Source organism: Asterias amurensis, chromosome 7 (assembly GCF_032118995.1).
Source record: "Asterias amurensis chromosome 7, ASM3211899v1".
Lineage (NCBI taxonomy): Eukaryota > Metazoa > Echinodermata > Asteroidea > Forcipulatida > Asteriidae > Asterias > Asterias amurensis.
Genome location: NC_092654.1, coordinates 2,227,017 through 2,242,078, shown reverse-complemented (window position 1 = coordinate 2,242,078; position 15,062 = coordinate 2,227,017). Strand labels below are relative to the sequence as shown.

General features: G+C 38.8%; 1 protein-coding gene across 2 annotated transcripts in view; it reads right to left on the bottom strand.

Annotated features, from left to right (window-relative positions):
* The window catches only part of LOC139939614 (dynein axonemal heavy chain 1-like), a 62,320-nt gene that overhangs the window by 30,045 nt on the left and 17,213 nt on the right, over window positions 1-15,062 (bottom strand). The window contains exons 18-37 of one of the 2 annotated variants that reach the window (XM_071935648.1): window positions 14,693-14,946; window positions 13,950-14,162; window positions 13,297-13,461; window positions 12,606-12,833; window positions 11,586-11,765; window positions 11,036-11,173; window positions 10,338-10,501; window positions 9,599-9,803; window positions 8,839-9,042; window positions 8,387-8,500; window positions 7,724-7,960; window positions 7,073-7,179; window positions 6,375-6,546; window positions 5,654-5,808; window positions 4,842-5,019; window positions 3,886-4,080; window positions 3,060-3,179; window positions 1,417-1,575; window positions 754-873; window positions 30-89 (exon numbers count right to left, since the gene is read on the bottom strand). In XM_071935648.1, the coding sequence (XP_071791749.1) occupies window positions 30-89; window positions 754-873; window positions 1,417-1,575; window positions 3,060-3,179; window positions 3,886-4,080; window positions 4,842-5,019; window positions 5,654-5,808; window positions 6,375-6,546; window positions 7,073-7,179; window positions 7,724-7,960; window positions 8,387-8,500; window positions 8,839-9,042; window positions 9,599-9,803; window positions 10,338-10,501; window positions 11,036-11,173; window positions 11,586-11,765; window positions 12,606-12,833; window positions 13,297-13,461; window positions 13,950-14,162; window positions 14,693-14,946 (3,368 nt within the window). The remainder of the gene's footprint in view (window positions 1-29; window positions 90-753; window positions 874-1,416; window positions 1,576-3,059; window positions 3,180-3,885; window positions 4,081-4,841; window positions 5,020-5,653; window positions 5,809-6,374; window positions 6,547-7,072; window positions 7,180-7,723; window positions 7,961-8,386; window positions 8,501-8,838; window positions 9,043-9,598; window positions 9,804-10,337; window positions 10,502-11,035; window positions 11,174-11,585; window positions 11,766-12,605; window positions 12,834-13,296; window positions 13,462-13,949; window positions 14,163-14,692; window positions 14,947-15,062) is intronic. The other variant, XM_071935649.1, reaches the window with a different exon arrangement.

The window sequence follows — 15,062 nt, the reverse complement described above, 5'->3', positions numbered from 1 at the left end:
GCGGTTGGTCCCAACACAAATACCCTAACCTCTGTGAAAACCTCAACTGATGCCTTGGTGTTGGTGTTTGAGCTAGAGCTCTGCAGCGCCTGTTTTTAGAGAAATATGGGTTAAACATACTAGCTTTGACTGGTTCAAACTGGTTTAACCGGTGTTTGAACCAGAGCTCTGCAGTGTCTGTTGTATAGAGATAAGGGTTAAACATACTAGCTTTGACTGGTTCCAACTGGTTCACACTGGTTTAAACTGATCTTGGCAATGTCCAGATTATTGGCATTTCGACCCTAACAGAGTCTTTCTCGAAGACTAAACGACAAAACAACACATACAAACACACACATAAAACAACAATGGTGCGACACATAAGAATCTGTAATGTGAAGCTGATAGACCATTCTCGGTCATATTACCACTAAATGGAACCACTGAAAAAAAAAATTTTTTTCAAACTACATGTAATGAACAGTATAGTGTTTTTACACAAAAATGGTCTCTACTCTTATGAACCATTCACAGCTACAAAACTAAACTTGATGTGCCCTTCCAAAAGCAAATATTTTACAATCCTTCCAAAGGAAGCTTGCATTCCCTTTCTAAATCAGACAATAGAATTAGCTGTTGCAAACTGCTTACCAACCAAAAGAACCTAAGATACAAATGCAAAAAAAAGGTAATGACCTGACTTTTCAAACTTAGCAGTTTCTTTCTCGAAGGCTAAAATCCTTAATGAATTCACCAATTTCTTTGACCTACCTCTTTCTTCTTTCCACTGTCCTCTTCTTCTTCATCATCTTTAGACGGCCGTTTGCTGACGCCACCATCGTCCAGTTTATAGTCGTACACCAGGTTGTCAGTTGGGAATTGCAATGCAATCTGAGAGAATTTGTTTAAATTAACTGGTTTGAATTGCCGTCAAAGTAGTTGTGGATTTTGTTTATTTTCGATTACACATCCAACAGCACCAATAACAGGATGAATAGGAAATGAGAAACAAAATTCAGTTTTAAATGTCGGAGGAAAACCCAAGGGGAAAACCCACTCAATTAGGTAGGGACTGAAAACCCAATCCACATGCAAGGCTTGGTCTGAGGTGGGATTTTAACCGAGGTCCACAGAGGTGAAAGGCAGGGAAAGAAACCGCTGAGCCAACCTGATCCCCACAACTTTTAGCTATAACTTTTAAAAAGAGTGACGACAAGTTTCACTCAACTTTACAAAACTATTCTTATCTAAAGTTCTGAACTATCATTGCAGTATGTGTTTGGTACTTGAATTGACTTTGATAAGAAATGGGTACTGAAGACAATAAAGTCATATTTGGAAAAGATACGGTTTAAAATGAACAGATTAGTAAATTTTCCAAAGAAGTACAGAAACAAAATGTTCTTCATCGTCAACAAATTTTTTTTGACTTACATTTTCCTTCTTCATCTTCTCCCTGAGGAAGGTGCTGAATTTACGCCGTCCATCAATGTCCACCGTCCCTCCAACTGCCCAGATAAGAGCAAAGATGAACCAAGGCTCGATCAGCTCCGCTACTCGCTCCAATCTCTCTTCTGAAATTGGAGGCTCACCCTGAAGTAGAAGAGGAAAAGCGCTTCATTAAAGGGAAGGTGTACTTTAGTAAGCACTCATAGAGTTAATAAAACCTTTTGGTCAGAAGCCTGCAGCAGTGCATGGTAGTGTAAAGCATTTTGAGAAACATTTCACTTTGAAGTAATGTGGTTAAAAAGATTATAGCGATTGTTCTTCCTGCGTGGATATATTCGCTACGGATTTTCTGCGATATCTTAAAAATGCAAATATTGTCACCTACATTAGGGATCCCACTGCAGTGACAATATGCTTAAAGTCCGTTGAGGATGGTGATGATGGTGCATTGTTTTAATTAATGTGAATGTTGTGATAATAAACAAAGGTTAGTAGATGAATGTTTTTTCCCAAAAATCAATAATGACAAAAAAGAGAGACCACATATAGGGCTAAACAGCTCAGTTGGTAGAGCACCCAAATAATAATCAGAAAGTTCAAGTCCCACTCTAGTCAATTTTTATTTGTTAAAGGCAAAACAATTTTTAACAATATTTCCTTATCTTGTCATTTACAATGAGAATGTCATGGTATAAGAAACAGTAATTATTTTTTCATGAGAACATATCGTAAATTTATTTAACGATATCGTAAATTTATTTTTTAATAAACTATATGTTGGAACAATCCTTCCTTAATCTTTTACATTTCATTTATTTTTTGGACAATCAGCATATTGGCAAATAATACAATAGGAGAGCAGATATTTTCATAAACTAATTATCAACACACGTATGGTAAAATGATATGAAAATGAGCAAATACACAGCAAAACCAAATAATTAAATAATGCAATAAAAAGTTTGCAAAGGCAAAGAACACTTACAGCCTGTGATAGTTTGCATCAGCGGGGGTGCAAAAGTAGCATGCAAACAAATAATATTTAAGCCAAAGCGAAACAACACAAAAGCAAAAAAAAAAGGAAACAAATTCTGTCCGAAAGTACAAAGCATTGGAAAAGCAAAGATTGAAATAATGGGCAACTAAACACTGAAGTGGTGTAAAGGGTTATTTTGGGGGGATTATAAAGGACATTATAATGTCGGACAGGGTAATTTTTACAGGCAACTTGGAGGCAACCATTTGCACAACCATATGCACAAGGAGCACTTTAACAGCACAAGAGACATTCTTTGAGCTGTAACTCACTATCCCCAAGAAAATAGTAAGACAAACTGAATTGTTCTATTCAAGATTGCTTGGAACTGGCTGACTGTAAATTGCCTTTATTTCCCAATAGCTTACACCAAACGTGGCCATGATAAAATAAAAACATTACTCAAATTAGTCCATTATTAAGGGACAACATAACTTGTTAACATAAATTTTCAAACTTAGGTTTAAAACTAGTACAATTGAAAAAGAGTATTAATTATAATTGATACATGTAGAATTTACAACCCCTTACTATCAATGCACTGTTCCAGTTTTTGCATAGGGGCAATGACACGATGGACTGGACCACTTACCTCTTGAGGGATGAACGGAGTGAAGAAGCAGTCGAGGAGTTTCATCATGCTGAGGGTGAGATTGCTGTCCATAGTAACCACAATCTCCTTACAGTTATCCCGGATAAATTCAATTGATTCCTAAAACAAAATTTTTATAGAAACAAATTTATAGAAACAAAAATCTCTGAAGCTGATTAGGGGTCACCCACATCTTATTTACAAGCCTCATTTTCAAAAAGATGTCTCCGTACTTATTTAGCCTCTAAATACGGATTTAAAAGAGTGGTGACAGGATCTTAAACATCCATTTAAACCGGCAGGGTCGTAATGATGGACCGAGCCGAAGATGAGGTCTTTTATTGTCGGGCTGCGACCCTGCAAGGTTTTAAACAGTCATTTAAGACCAAGTCACTTCTCTTTTATTACCATTCAATAATGCCCCTTTTTGTTAAAAAAATGTAAAAAATGTAGGAATCTGTGCAACTTTTGTTTTGTTTTAGTGATAGTGTCCTAACAGTTTTATTTTGTACCCAATTTCTCAATTGTGATTATATGGACACTCTTGGCCAGCTACTTGGGTCGTTTTGACAATCTTTATTATCTGTCAGTATGGGCTGTGCGGCCATCACTGTGCACCATGTATTACGCATTATGAGTTGTATTTTCCATGTTTATGATGAGGTTTTACCTGAAACAAATAAATAGCACTGAGGCGACAAAATGGGAATTTTAATGAATTGGAGTGACAAATGGGAATTTTAATGAATTGGAGTGGATACCTTAAAAAACTTTTTTTTTAATTATAAAATATACAGGGAAAAAGGGGCTGACAAACCACACTTACCTCTAAGAAACGATCGAAGAGCGACTGCAGCTGCTCCTTGTATGGATAGATATTCTCAGGGATTCGTTTGAGCCAACAGGTGACAAACGGTTCCAATCCAAGGATACTAGGCTCTAGGTACACCATACCACAACGGCTGACCGTAGCTGGGGAAGCTACGGCCAGGTCAGCTACCTCAAAGATCATCCTCATGAACTACGATGAAGAAAATTATTGTTAAAAAACTTGTTATAGGTGGTTTATAGAAAGGAGGTCCAAATATTTTTTTCTTATTTGAACTCTGACTGTGACTCAGTAAGCACAACAACAGAAAAGTTAATTTGAAACTTTGCATGGTGGGAGTAAAATTAGGTGGGGTTTTCGATAGCACCATGTGTAAATCTCTCTTTTGAGTAGTGTTGGTTGTGAAAAGAATTGATGGTTGACAACTCAACATTTTGATCAGTATGATGTGATCGTCTTCAAGAGAATGCTGGACTCAGTTGCTGGATGCTGTTTAAAAACTGTCTTGGAGATTGACTGGGGGACTGCTAAGTTCTGAATAGATCTGTCTTGCATATTCATTGCTACCTAAGCGGAAATAGGCTGGAACTACTACTTTCACTGCCATAGAGTGAGTTCTTAATTGGTTTTAATGAGTACTGCAGCCGATTTCACGAAACGCTAGGATTAATCCTAACTCGAGTTAGGATGAGTAACCCGTCCTAACTAGGATGGGTTCAATGCGTCCTACGTATTTGTATACGGAACTCAACTCGTCCTAAGTCCTAAGATTAATCCTAAGTTAGGAAGAGTTTGGTGAAATTGACGGCAGACCTGGTAAAGATCAGACCTGCCAAAGACCACTCTAGTCCCACGTACATTGCTCTAATGCGTGAAAGAAACAAACTCGCACACTTTAACGTATCCCAGTGTTCGAGACATGCATCGTCTATTGGCAAGGATTTTATCCATACCTCAGTCAGCTTGATGATCTCTCCACTGCTGAGACACAACTTCTTGTTATCATCCAGCACGGTGTTCATGTTCTCAATCCACACCGCATCTACGGGACCGTCGAAGATGTACCAACGATTCTCCTCATCTTGAGATGATGAGCCGATACGAATCAACGAGGATAAGATACCGTCCGTCCTAAAAAATCGATTAAAGAATGGAATGATAACTTGGCTGGTTCTCTTATTCAGGCAAGCATAAATCAAAAGCGAATATGTCTTGAATATGTGAGATAGAAAATGATACATTTGTACATAATCATATTGAATTGAATTGAATTGAATTGAATTGAAAATGCTTTATACTAGCGAAAGCTGCTGTCCACCGATTTCACTTATAACTTTTGTGCTTAGCAAAATTGAGCAGGATACCAGTCAGAAAAGGTGCATGATACATGGTATTTTGGCTGATAACCTTATCTTGGTAAGCATAAGCTTACTGTGCTTAGCTAATTTTCTTTGCCTAGGAAAATGAAATTGGGCCATGGTATGTTGGCTGGTAACTGTATTCATTTAGCATATTTTGTTTCTGCTTAGCTATTATTTTGTGCTTAGGCAGCTATATGCGTTTGGATCCCGAGCCAAATTTCATAGAGCTGCTTAAGCACAACAAAACTGTGCTTACCAGAATAAGGTTACCAGCCAGAATAAGGTCACATGTACCATTTTTGACTGGTATCGTGCTCATTTCTGCTGAGCCAAAAATTCTTAAAAATATTGTCTCCATAAAATTGGATTGTGAACTTAGTTGACGACCCTTGACACACACTCACCATTCATGAGTGAGTAGATCAAACTCTCCATATAGCTGGCCCATAGTAATTGACTTAGGATTGAGGATGTAGGTGATGATGTTCTCATAGGTACCTCCTCCTACTGCCTCCTCTCCCTTCAGAGATGACAAGGCTCTCTTCAGTACCTCGTAGCACTGTGGAAAAACGGTTATATTTTTACTTTATTCTATTTGATACGCAAGTTTATGACTTAACAAAAGTAAAAGCCACTCTTGATAAGAGGCTACAAGAAGAAATTATCAGGGCCCAATTTTATAGAGCTGTTTATTTATAAGCACAAAAAGTAGCTAAGCACAACAAAGGTTTATGCTTCACATAACAAGGTTTCCAGCCAAAGTACCATCTCACACATGTTGTATCTGATACATGTTGTATCTTGCTTAATTTTGCTAAGCAGAAATTGTTGAAGCAGTATTTTCTGCTTAAGCATCTTTATGAAATTGGGCCCAGACCATGAACTTTGCTCTTGAAGGGGCACGGCAATTCTCCTTGTTGAGCTCTATCAAGAATTGTTTTAATTGTATTGAAACTTTGCAAAGGGCATCACAGCAAAAATACAGGGCAATAGTGCAACTGCTAAGGGTGCCTTCAGTAATTTTGAGGCCTGTTGAAGCGACAAATATATTGATCTCTTTGTGATCTCAAACATACAATTCATAAAAAAGTGTTAAAATTGAAGACAACTATTTTATATTCTCACCATAGTTTTTCCAGATCCAGCTGGTCCCACAATCATCAAGCCGTGCCTAACTACAGTGGTCTCATAGAGCTGGATACATTTACCGATGAAACCATCCACGTCTTTCAGAAATAGTTTACCGCACATTTCACGAATTGACTTCTCTAGGTTACCGTAATCTATCGGCTCCTCCCTGTTGAACAAAATTTCAATTCAATGTTTATTTTGATTTGAATAATGTCTGGTGCAATGACTTGCTTAGTCACAAGCTACTGCATTAAGGCAAAGTATGGAACCATTCCATTGTTTCAACCCTATACAAATGTAGATGTTTACAAAAACCAACTTGTGAAAATTTCATTTATAAGGTGGACAAGTTTTTGAGATATCACCGAAAAATCCAGAGCGAATATGTTCACGCAGGAAGAATAATCCCTGATAGGAATAGACACTCTGAGAAGCGTTACCGACAGTGACACTTCTCAGGTTAAATTTGTGGGGATAAAAACTGATATATTTCTACATAACTACATTGATTCAAAGTGCAAATGTTTCTCAGAATGCTTTATACTATCGAAAGCTGCTGTACGCTTCTAACCAAATGTTTTTACTGCCATTAATTTTAAGAGTGATTACCAACTGTATTCCTTCCCTTTTAGAGAGACTCCAAGGTCATATTCAGTTTTGTGATATTCCAGTAAATTAGGCAAATATCTTACTTGATCTTTGGGAAGAGATCGGAGACGATACCATTGAAGAGTTTCAGATCATCCTGAAGGAACTTGGGCACGTTGACGTCTCGGATCGCCCGCAGTACGATCAGTTCCTAAAAATAAAGACAAATAAATTGATCACATGGCGAAAATAAAAAAACTTGCAATCCAAATATTGCATTGATGCGACTGTTACTCAGTCATTTCTTGCTTAGCCAAGAAACTCGCTAAGCAGAATTGTCTGCTTAACAGCTTTATGAAACCGAGCCCTGCTTTGATCGTGATGACTTGGCCAATAAGGCGGTTTTGAAGTTGTTTCCCTTAGAAGTTTGATTTATAGCATGTCGTGGCCGAGTGACCTAATGCACTGAACTCAAGCTGTGGTGGCTGAGTAATCACATAATGTGGGTTGAATATTGGTATCTGCTCTTGAGCAAAACACTTGACTGTAGGGCACCCTCCATAACAATGTACTACTTCCAGGAGAAGCGCCCTCACACAGTACAAAATATGACAGATTGTTCCTTGGCGTTTATATCTTAATTTATGGACTTTGCCGAGTGATGACGTAGAAGTAGCAGTAGAAGTAGAAGTGAAAAAACTTCAAGAATAGTATTCCTGCGAAATTTTTTTTACAATTTCTTTGCGAAACCTCACCTCACTCATCTCGGGGTTTTCTCGTTTAAGGTTTCCGGCAGCCGAGATGACCGTCTTGACAGCCCTCATACCAAAGTCATAATGGTCCTGGGAACTAAGCTGCTCCGAGGACAACTTGAAGGTCGTTACGATCTTCTTGGAGAGGATCTTAGCCTCGCTGAAACCGAAGGAGTAGAGGGAGATCTCAGCGATCATGGCGTAGTCTGGCACCATCATAGCGACTGGGCGGAAAAGAGCCTGAATGGTAACACAAAATAAAATATAGAAAATATTGCAAGGGTCTAATAGGTGCTATTAGGCATGTTAGGGTGTAGGGTGTCATGGCCGAGTGGTTAAGAGCACCAAATTCATGTTCTTGGGGTTAAGTCATCAGAGTGTGGGTTTGGGTTCCGGTCATGACATGTGTGTCCTTGAGCAAGAGACTTTACTACAATTGTTTCTCTTCACCCAGGGGTATAAATGGGTAAGGATAGAGGTTGATATTTTGTATATAAAAGCCTTTTGAGTGCAATGGTTGCCCAGGTTGTGTACTCCCCAGGGAGCTGAAAAAATAACAATCTAATCTACATGTCAAATAAAGTGCAATTTTATGTTATTAAACTTGACAATTTGAATTGCCTGTTTTTTTTGCAGGAATCAACTGGGATGAAGTATAACTTTTACCTTGAGGTTATCTGGCAGTTCCGTTCTGCCAGCGTAACCTGGATTCATAGTGATGAACACAGCACATGATAATCTCAGAGATATCTCAACACCTTCAAACATGAATCTGTCAACCTGTTACAAACAAATCAATATAAAGACTGGAATAAATACAAAGTATTCTCTTTAATTATAAAACAAAGGAGAAAAATAAACAAACTTAACACAACAATTAAAGTCAAAGACAATCAACAACTGGCTAAGACAAAATTATACTGATTTTTTTCATTTTATTAAATGACATGAAAATAATATAATGTAATGGATATGGAGCAAACCAATATGGGGGCGTTTACAGAAGCCAGAAAGGCTCGTTTTGAAGTACCCGCTGACAAATTTAAAATGATACAAATTACAACAAAAACAAAAGCAACAAACACACATAAATTTTGTCTCTCCATCATGGGACTTACTTTCTGTTGCTGGGCCTTCTGGATTGTACTGATCTGCTGAGCTACCACAGACAACACTTCAATATCGATACGGTTGAACTCATCAAAGCACGCCCAGGCACCGGAGCTCGCTAGCCCCTTGAGGAACTTCCCCATGGCCATAAAGTCAAGCTGGTCGGAGCAGTTGAAGACCACTGTCTGAATTGCGAGGGCTTTCCCCAAATCCTGCATCAAACAAGGAAATGTTCAAGTTGTGATACATAAGCTTTTAACAATTTAAAGCTTTGCATGGTATGGAAACTAAGAAGTAACTATAACTAGTAAACTTGCTGGTACAACCATGTTTAAACCTCTTTTGGGAGGAGCGTTGGTAACAAATTTCATACAGTCAAGTCTCATATTAACGTAGGTATCATATAACCAAGGTATCAACAAAAATTGCTAATGTGGCACCTATGGATGACTTTCATATGGTGCATCAAACTATTAACATTAGATATTGTCCACTGAGTAATTTTTTCTTTTCTTTTTCTGACAGGATGATTTTGTTCATCTGGTAGGTAAAATATTTCATTAATATATTTGGATTTAGCTACTTTAATATAGAGAAAATTCACCGAAATTATTTTTTCCTGATTACCATGGTTATATGAGATTCGCCTCCAGGATCGAACTAATCAGGCAAACGATGTATTTTTTTATGGTGGACAGTAATTTTTTGTTTATTCCAATCGAATAACTATGCTTTATAGTACAACAGTTATAGGGTAGTCCAACCTACCTTGGTTGTCTCTGTTTTGCCAGTGCCTGCAGGGCCGGCCGGTGCACCACCAAACTTCAAATGCAGTGCACCAGTGAGTGTGAGATAACAACGATCAGTCAGCGGAGTGATGACGAGTCTTCCTGAGTTTCCCAGGTACTCATACCCATACGGGAACTCGGCATTGACGGCACGGACAAAGAGATTCTTCTCCACAAAATAGTACCTAGATGAAACCAAATAATGTATTTTTTATATACATAAATTACAGCAAATTTTTCTTTGTTCAATCCCAAATCATTTAAAATTTACCCAGTCAGTTTACTCCATGGTTTATTCTTTGATATCTGAAATAAAAAGTTGCATCCCTTTCAGGTGATCCCCTGGCTACCGCTTCCCAGGTTGTATCAAGAACTTGGGTGTGATCCCTGGCTACACAGCGGTTACTGGTTGTATGGCTTCTGACTGGCACCCCCGAACAAAGATATTGACAAAAAAGGGAGACCGCCAACATAGGGCTAGATAGCTCAGTCAGTAGGGCGACGGCACATAAATCCGGAGGTCGTTGGTTCAACCAAGGTTCAAATCCTGAATTAAGGAAAGTTGACAACGCTGGCATTGCTGGCTGCAGCTGTGGCTACAGCTGTTGCTATGGGCGTCCTATGCTACGGCTATGGCTGTTTCTACGGGCATCCTATGCTTTTAACACTTGTTCACACAATGATCAAACCAAAGCCAAAGCCAATCAATCCTAACTTACCTGAGTTGACTAATCCACTCAAAGTCGTTGATGTTAGCCACATTCTCCTCGCACATCTTGGCGACCACATCCTGAGCGTGGACCTCAATGACAATCAGAGCGGAGAGGATCATACGGCTGATCTTACTTAGGTTGCCTCGGACCAGGTTGACCAGGTCAGCAATCTATAAGAGAGTAAGGAGTCATAGGTGGGTTAAGGGTCATTTACCAGGCTGAGTGTCATTGCTGACAAAAGGGTCCGACACTAGGATCCAAATTCTAGAAGGTATGCTGCTAATAAGGGAACAAGAGAGTGGCAATGATCTCCAAGAATATATATGCAACCTTTCAAGTCTTTCAAGTTTTGGAAATATGAGACCAATTTATTACGTAGCAAGCACCTTGTAATGGTTTAAAAGGTATTGCGGCGTATTCAGAAGCCACTGCCATAAAACATGGGGGAAACCCCTCTTTTGTTTAGCGATAAGTGTAACTGTGTTCTACGAAGCAATAATAGCAATAATGGTTAAGTGTCCATTGGAACTTGAATCCACACTCTGCTGATCAGAAACACCAGTACAACAGAATGATGGGAGATAAGTATAATTGTTTTGGGTTTTTTGTGCTATTTTTTGTACAGACTTGTACCGGGAGGTCACGTTCCAACCATGATGTTACTTCCTTCGCCCTTTTCTTGCTGTGTTCTCATGTTTACTGACCTGTTGCTTAAGAACTTCCAGGAATGCCAGCAGCCGATCCTCTTGAATGGCTTCCTCTACTCTCGTTGTCCAGAATGTTTGACAGCCGGCGATGACCACCTGGCCGGGCCACTGGAGTACCCACTCAGTACGCGGGGTCTGCAAAAATAAACAGAGTCCAACAAAAAGATTGATATATGATTGTAATTTCGTTAAAATCTAAGCACCTACAACTAATTTGTTGAAAAATAACATTGTGTGAATGAATGTTCTCTTTTAAAACAAGAAAAAGTTATTGAAGTCTCTGTGGAAAAAGGGGGGGGGGGGAGAAAAAATAAGTTTTTTTTTTACACCAGTGTAACATAAACAGATAAATACAAAATCTCAAATTTCTGTGAAATCTTCAGGTCACAATATCAATTTTGCTTAACAGTTTCCTGCTAAGTAAAAATGAGCAGGATACCTGTCACAAATTGACCTTGTGACAAGGTAGTTTGGCTGGTACCCTTATTCTGGTAAGCATTAGTTGGGCCCAGTAAAGAGAGAAAGAGATTTGAAACGAGACTCTTACCTCCGGATAAGAGAGCAGAGACTGCCCAAGGATCTTCCTGATGCTGTCCATCATGACTCGTTCAACCTCCAAGAGCCAATCCTCCACGTTGCCCTTAGGGTAGAGGGGCTCGGACAGGGGCACCATCTCACCCTCAGCCGAGAACATCTTGGTGATGAGAAGGTCGTCTTCAAAGTGCAGCTGTGAAGAGTGAAATTCAATATTTTATTCTGCTCGTCTTCAAAGCTTCTCAATATTTTGTTAAAGTAAATTTGTGTACATCAGGTCTCGAAATAACCCATATTTGCATTGGTGCCCTGTGCTTTTGCTGGGGTGCCCTTGGCAAAGTTCCATTAAAAATTAACATTTTCCTCATGAAGTGCCCCTTACTAGAAGGAATTTGCTGTGCACCTTCATAGAATAAAGCTAAAGGCAATAAACGGCACCCTCAGAAAAACATGTGGCTAGTTAGCTCAGTTGGAAATTCTGTCCCCCATGCGTCATTCTGATAGCCCCTCTTTTTGAATCAACCAGTTCATGTTATCTTCCTATAAAGGGCACAAATCTCAGGGAGACAGATTTCCCTAGAACACAGACATGTAAACAATATCAAAGTCTTATATAGCGCAAGTATCTACCAAACAAGGTACTCAAGGCGCTGAGTATATAATAATAATAATAATAATAATACCAAAACTTGTATAGCGCCCTAATCATGTGTAAACATGCTATAGGGCGCTGAATATGGAAAAATAGACAAACTAAAACATAAGAAAATACTGAATTATAACAACGGGAGTAAACATTCTTAAAAACATTCAACAACAAACTTAATCAATAGAAATCCTAAAGTATTAAAAAAAAAAGCAATTAGGTCTAAAATCTCAAATACAAAACATTGTTACACATTGCAAGCATTAATAGCATTAATAGTCAAGTACAAACTTTCAGAAAGATTGGTTATTGAAGTCCTGCTCCAGTCAATTTTTTATTTTATTTTTTCAAACCAAATCTATTTAGAAAAAGAAAACAATGAGTTACCTTGGCGACATTCTCAAAGCATTTTCTCAGATGAGGCTGTACAGCCGTTGGATCTTTAGTCTGCGACAGGATTTCTAGAAGTTCGTCGTCTGAGAGGAAGTAGAATCGTGGGAAGGAGGCTCTCTTAGTCTCCAGGTACTCGCTCAGACCCTTCTGGACCTGGTCCAGGAGCTTGTTGCACTCCTTCAGGTTCTCTAGGAGGCGGGCGTCGGGACACAAGGAGATGACCTGAGGAAGGAAAGACACGGTGGGATAGATCCTTAAGAACATTGGTAATGGCATATCATGGCCGTGCTGTCAAGCACACCAGACTCGAGCTCTGGAGCCAATTTCATAGGGCTGCTAAGTGATACACAAATTTTCATGCTGACTACAGCAGAAAAGTTTTTTTCAGCGTAAGCATATTTGACAGGTTAGCAAGAAAAATAGGCAGCCAGCTTGAGCGTTCACCATGAATTTACATCGTTACACCATTCATTTTTTACATTTTCATACAGTAAGCACCAGGAAGGTTAGCATACCTTTTAGTGTGCTTACAGTTAGCAGCGCTATATAATGGAAATGGTAAGCACAGTAAGCACAAAATCTGTCATTAAGCAGATCTATGAAATTGGGCCCTAGTGTTTTGGATCGGTCTGTTGCTAAACTGAACAAAAAATTTTGAAAGGATTTTTTTTTTTTTTAGACATACCTGTGGATTATCCTTGGCGTTCTTCATGATGCGTCGCCACATCCTGTCCATAGTCTGGTACCGCTTTCCCTCCACTGGAAGCTGCCTATTGATATCGTCCGAACTGAAGATGGGCTCCAGATACAACCATGACCTTTGACACACCAGCCATTCATCAAGGACATCCTGCGAAATGTAAAAAGAAAAACATTGCTTAACTTTCTCACATTTTGTTGATACGGTTTAGGGAGTATCTAAGGGCATATCTAATATTATGCTTGCTGGCATCACATTACCAGCCAAAATAGCATTCAACATGTACCATCTGTGACTGGTATCCTGCTAATTTTTGCTTATACAAAATTTAAGCACCATTTTCTGTTTCACTCTTTCAGTGCCCACCAGTTTTGCCCAGCTTTTTAAGGTTTCTTCTATTGTTATGTGTATACAAAAATTATTAAGTCTTTCTCACCAAACAAAATGTATCTTAACATCTATCAAAATGTATCTTGCTGATTTGTGTTGCCTTGGTACATTCCAACCTACAAATTTTTTCTTGACAGATAATACCCTCTCTTCTGAGAACATGTAACAATTGAAGACAATTTGAAGACACTGCAACAGTTAAGCATCTCTATGAAAATGGGGCCCACAAATGAAGAAGAAATGTTTACCTGTGTCATGCGTAGCTTGCCCTCCCAAGTACTGATCCTCTCTTCGAATGGTTTCTTGTATGGCGAGAAGGACATACTCTGAGTCATCACGATGTGGTCGTCCAGTAGCTGAGTGCACTCGTCCGATCCTTTCATGATGTACGTCCCTGTGTCTTTGTACGCAATGATCTCAAACACTACGGGCTTCCATTCTCCTTCCATCTTGTCGAGAGCCTGGAGGGTTTGGAGGGAATGAAGTCATAATTTACCTTTAAAGGGTTTTGGTACTTTTTGTAGGAAACAAAACACAATTGCCACAGATTTACAATAAACTTACACGGTTTAAAGATAATGATGGTAGAAAGCTTCCATTAAAATATTACTTGTTGAGGTGCTGTAATATTTGAGATATTAGTAAAACAATTTCACTAAAATTATTTTAGCCTTTACAACAAATTTAAGTGACTCTCCAGAAAACATTGCTCCGAGACTTTCACTTTTTTTTTCTCAAAAACTTGATGACTAAATGAAGCTGAAACTTCTACAGGTAAATTATATTACATACATCTTCATTCACAATGGGTAGGGATTCATGCCATGGCCAAAAACCCTTTAAGTAAGTTTTGGGTTTGGTCGTAAAAAAATTATTAAATTTAAACATGGCGTGTCATGTTATAAATACAACTTAGAAAAAAAACTGGGGCTGTTTTCTAAAAATGACTGATACTTAAAATAAATATAAAAAAAGTTGAGTTTTTTCCTACCTGCTCGATTGAATACTCCTTTCCAGCAACCTCAGCCACCTTGGCGATCTTCTCGATGTGGTCTTGAAGTTTCATCTCCAGGCATTTACTGAACGTCAGAGACGCCTTAGGGACGACCGTGAAGCCAAGTTCCTTAGAGAGGGCGTCCCAATGACGGCTACGCATACCAGGGTTACGCAGGCCCTGGATCAGGGGGATGTACGGACGGAAATCCTCAACCCAGCGACGGATCTCCTGAGCAACAAGCTGTACACCTGGAGAGGAATTTTTGTTTATAATTTTTTATGATTCCCTCTTGTGCGCCTTGAGTACCTTAATTTGGTGAATTTGGGCGCTTTATCAATATTCTTTACTATTATTATTATAATTG